The sequence below is a fragment of the Gymnoscopelus braueri genome (assembly GCF_963280865.1).
Source record: "Gymnoscopelus braueri genome assembly, chromosome: 10".
NCBI classification, from domain to species: Eukaryota; Metazoa; Chordata; class Actinopteri; order Myctophiformes; family Myctophidae; genus Gymnoscopelus; species Gymnoscopelus braueri.
The window spans coordinates 17,919,711-17,925,253 of record NC_137611.1 but is presented as its reverse complement, the minus strand read 5'-3'; the positions used below and the strand labels follow the sequence as shown (position 1 = coordinate 17,925,253).

Here is a 5,543-nt window from a genome sequence, read left to right as displayed (position 1 = left end):
CATAAGGTGATTTGTCAGAGAACAGTATAAAAATAAAAGCTCCTGTTTGGTGTATTGATTTGTCGGTGGCGCCATTCACTGGATGACTTCAACAAGAGGTTCTGTTTGACAGAGAGACGGGAAAGTGTTTTCTCTCTCTCTCTCTCTCTCTCTCTCTCTCTCTCTCTCTCTCTCTCTCTCTCTCTCTCTCTCTCTAACTCAGTCTATTTTAATATCATCATTTTACATGAATCCATCAAGTTTAGAATCTCATAAAAAGGCTTATTTTGTGAAAGGTACCAGTATTTATTTGTTGGCTAGTGACACGTTGACGACAAAGTTGTGGCTACGTCGCGTATTGTAGTTGTGTGTTTATGTGTGTGTGTGTGTGTACGTGTGAGTGTGTGCGTTCTGAGAGGGTGGTGCCTGTGCGTAAGTGTTTCCCTCTTTGCCCTTCTGGGGAAAGAACTGGTACATGTTCATTACATACTGCAGTGTATTGTGTCAAAGGGGAGCAGTGTGATAGCTATGCGCACACACTCACACACACACACACACACACACACACACACACACACACACACACACACACACACACACACACACACACACACACACACACACACACATACAATATACACAGATAATCATAGCTGTCAAAGAGATTTCTTTGGATACGCTGGCAACACATACCACAAAGGTCACCAAACTGCTGTTAACACACTCAAACACAGAGAACAATCTCTACATTACAACACGCAGTGAGTCAGTCTTGCCCTGCTGCATACACAAACATGCACATATACACACACTGTTTACATGTCTAATGGAAGGACGTTCTCTGTATTCTGAGCATTTCAATTGCTTATGGGATTCAGTCCTCAAGGAAGCATCCTGGGGAGCCTATACTGTATCTCATCCATATCTGTGAAACTGGCTGTGAGTGTTAAAACACATTCAGAACTCAGTTTGACATTTTACCTAAGTAACAAAGCCTGCTTTCTTCTAGCTCAGAAATGTAGTGAAGGTTAGGCCATTTGTAAGTCGGTAGGATTCAGAGAAGTTGGTTCATGCTTGTATCTTGAGCCACCTGGAATGCATTGCACTTTTACTTGGCTTACCCAAGACATTTATTGGCAGATTGCACTGTACAGTAGCTCCTAAAAAACACTAGGATTTCAACAAGAACTAAGAAGACAGACAATAGCTCCAGTTCTGGATGCATTGCACTGGCTCCCTGTGTCTTTTGGAATAGATTTTAAGGTCCTGTTATTTGTCTTTGGACTGTTTATTAGAACATTTGTCCCTTTACGACCAAACATTTCCTCGGATCTTCTACTGCAGGCCTTCTGACAGTAGTAAAACTGTCTCATATAAGGAGCGCCATCATGTCACGTTTTCCCTTTTATGCCTCCACACAGTGGAATGCTCTACTTGTACACATTAAATAGGTAGAAACAGTGGTAGCTTTTACAAAGCTTCTTTAAGGTATAATGACCATTTTGATTTATATTAATGTATTTATATATTTTTAATCTATTTATTATTGTCTTAGTCCTACTGTATAATTGCTATCCTTTACATCTTATCCTTTAAATGCTATTGTGTATTTTTTTATTCTTACATTTCTATTCATGTGTATTTTTCTTCGCACACACACACACACACACACACACACACACACACACACACACACACACACACACACACACACACACACACACACACATAGTCTCTCTCTCTCTCACACAGTGACAACTGGTATAGAATTATGCTATACATATGCGTGTGTGTGTGTGTGTGTGTGTGTGTGTGTGTGTGTGTGTGTGTGTGTGTGTGTGTGTGTGTGTGTGTGTGTGTGTGTGTGTGTGTGTGTGTGTGTGTGTCTGTGTGTGTGTAGTGGGGGGTGGACAGTCAACAGCTGTCGGTCCGCCTGTCAGTCAGAAGTCCCTCTTCTTTCATACACAGGCTCTTTGTGAGATTAAAGGCTGATGGGATCTCTGTGACACACAACAGGAGCCCTCAGAGAGAGCAGTGGTGACAAGAAGGGATGTTACATTCAGCCCACTCACAATATTCGGAATGTCAAAATAAAATAAAATAAAATAAAATAAAATAAAATAAAATAAAATAAAATAAAATAAAATAAAATAAAATAAAATAAAATAAAATAAAATAAAATAAAATAAAATAAAATAAAATAAAATAAAATAAAATAAAATAAAATAAAATAAAATAAAATAAAATAAAATAAAATAAAATAAAATAAAATACACGGGTGCACACACACACACACACACACACACACACACACACGCACACACCCCCCCCACACACACACACACGCACGCACGCACGCACGCACGCACGCACGCACACGCACACACACACACACACACACACACACACACACACACACACACACACACACACACACACACACACACCCCCACACACCCCCACACACCCCCACACACACACACACACACACACACACACACACACAGAGGAGGAGGTGAGGAGAGGACAGGAGGAGAGGAGAGGAGAGAAGGACAGGATGAGTGGGAGAAAAGGCTGCTAGCTACTATAAGGCAAAATATGAACAATTCCCACTTCTACTTATGTATGCAGGGCGCTGCTTTCTGTAGGGGCAGTTATTGTTGATGATAGAGATAGTGATATACTAGTGGAATAGTAAAGCTGGGGGCCATGCCTTGTAGTTATAATAATTCTTCAAAGAAAGTCAAATCTATACCATCTTGCCATTGAACTACAGATTCTAATTGTAATTTGCCTTCCAAAAATAAATTGTAATAATACAATAAAATAAAACATTACTAAACAAATATGCTTTTGGTGGCATTGGAATCAACATCAACAAATCACCTGATGCAACCGTGTGTAGCTCTGAGCCATGGGGTACCCGGAATATTGGATGAAATGGAAGCTCAGCCAATACATCTATTTGGCCTTTTGTCATACAGTATGCATACACATGTATGTACACTCACTCATGGGGTCTGCATTCAGTGCATTGGACTACAGGAGTGTATATTAATTTAAATGTTATTGTTTTATCGTATGGAAATTGCACCAGAGTTAGCCCCCAGCTGATTCATATGTGCAGACCCTCTGTGAAGGATTATGTGTAAAGGTCTGTAGCCAGTGTAAGGTGAAATAGCCTATAGAGGCTGGTATATACCACCCCCCCACTCCCCACCCACCGCCACCCACCAGCTCTGCGACAAAGCCCGGCAGCAGACCAACAACACAACAAGCACACACACACAAAACATTGTGCACACTTCTATGGAATAATAGTACATTGAAACAACAACATGAACAAACATGATGAGAACAACAAACCAAAAGGGCAAACACTTTAAGTCAAACATACTACATGCACCTTCACACATATCAACCCCCCCCCCCCCAACCCCCACCCCGTCACACACACACACACACACACACACACACACACACACACACACACACACACACACACACACACACACACACACACACACACACACACACACACACACACACACACACACACCAATGGACACACATGCACACGCGCACACATGCGCACACACACACACGCGCGTGCGTACGCACGCACACGCATGCACATGCAGTCATGCACATGCAGTCATGCACACGCACGCACACACACGCACACCACACACACACACACACACACACACACACACACACACACACACACACACACACACACACACACACACACACACACACACACACACACACTTGTTGAAAATGAAGGAGTGAGAATTTGAATATACTTACAGTCCCCGCAGTCTGAGCCAAATCTTCTCGATCTGCTCCGGCTGAAGGTACTTTAAGGACGTGCTCTCGAACTCCTCGATCTCTTTGGTGGGCGACTCCATCTCTGGAGCCGGTGGTGACGGACGGACGGATGTGTCAGAAGTGGGGGATGAGCAGAAACAAAAAGTTTTAATCCCTCCCAAAGTGCGAGCGGCTGGGCAGCGGTGGAGGCGCGGACAGAGCACAGAGGAAAGAGGGCGATGGATGCTTTGGGACGGTGGGGCGCCACAAAGCTCTCCTCTCTCAAGACCTCTCACATTGAAACACGTGCATGATCATCCTTCACTTGTTCTTCCTTCTCTTTTCCAGTTTATCTTTTCTCTTCTCTTCTCTTCTCTTCACCCTTTTATGCTCCACTCCCCCAGCGTAAATCAGTGCGTGTCTCAATGGAACTCAGCAGTAAACTGTAGGGCGCTCTAGCAGCAGTGACAGTACATGCAAAATGGTAAAAGTCTATCTATTTCTATCTCTCCCTCCCTCCTTCTCTCTCTCTCTCTCTCTCTCTCTCTCTCTCTCTCTCTCTCTCTTTCTCTCTCTCTAACTCACTCCTCTTCTGTGTGAGCGCAGAGGTCCTGGAGCTGAGCCATGCTCTCCCAGCAACAACACGCTGCAGACAGGCAGGGCAGCGCAACCCGGGATTAACACTCTCTGCTGAGCTCTCCAGGGAGTAGGAGAAGGGAGAGAGGAAGAGAGAGAGAGAGAGAGAGAGAGGGAGGGAGGGAGGGAACGAGGGAGACACCAACAGTCAAAGGAAGGAAGGAGGAGTCCAGCTGACAATGACAAACCGCTCTGTTCCCTCCAACCGTTGCGACGGAGAGAGGAAAGAGGAACGAGAGAACAATGACAGTGAGTGGTTGGGGGACACGGTATAGGAGATGACGAGTTGGGATAAGTAATGGCAGAGGGGAGAAATGAGAGAGAGAGAGAGAGGAAAGAAAGAAAGGAGGGGAGGGATGGAAGGAGGCATGAGGAGGCAGGTTTTAAAAGTAACATCCTGCAACAGAAAAGATTATGGAAAAGAACTCAGAGCTTTTCCTGCATCACACACACAGGCTGCGGTGATGACAGGCTCACTCGCTCCCTCTCTCTCTCCCAGGCTTTATGTCTTACTCATATTCACAGACGACTGACATCAGGATTGCGATGCCAACAACAGAGATGAAGTGCACTTTGTCAGAGATGTAGGGACGGGAGGTTTGGGATTTGAAGTCATATTAATGATCATTTTGCTCTGTAATCGTTTTTGGCATGTATACAGTATGTCCTGATGGGGGGATTAAAACCCCGCCTGGCCAGACAATGTATTGTCAGTCATGTTGCTTGAGATTAATCTGATCCGAAGAACATCCTTATTCAATCCCCTCAAATACAAGGATTCCAAAGCACATACTTTAAAAAATAATAATACATAAGCCTTATGGACGTCTACCAGGTGCTACAGAATAAGATTATCTCTCTCTATCTCTCTCTCTCTCTCTCTCTCTCTCTCTCTCTCTCTCTCTCTCTCACTTTTGACTTTCATCCCAACAATTGAAAACTTCAAGAACAGAACACTCTTTTTATTTAAACACTTTTGACTGGAGATGTATTTCAAGCCCAACTATGACGTAGGCCTGGAAACCAGACGAATCTGCCAGAGCTAAATATGAAATATATATATATATATATATATATATATATATATATATATATATATATATATATATATATAT

General features: G+C 43.4%; 1 protein-coding gene across 1 annotated transcript in view; it reads right to left on the bottom strand.

Annotated features, from left to right (window-relative positions):
* The window catches only part of pde1cb (phosphodiesterase 1C, calmodulin-dependent b), a 74,193-nt gene extending 69,937 nt beyond the window's left edge, over positions 1–4,256 (bottom strand). The window contains exon 1 of the mRNA XM_080440157.1: positions 3,793–4,256. Within this exon, the coding sequence (XP_080296283.1) occupies positions 3,793–3,893 (101 nt within the window). The 5' untranslated portion in view covers positions 3,894–4,256. The remainder of the gene's footprint in view (positions 1–3,792) is intronic.
* Positions 4,257–5,543: the final 1,287 nt, after the last annotated feature.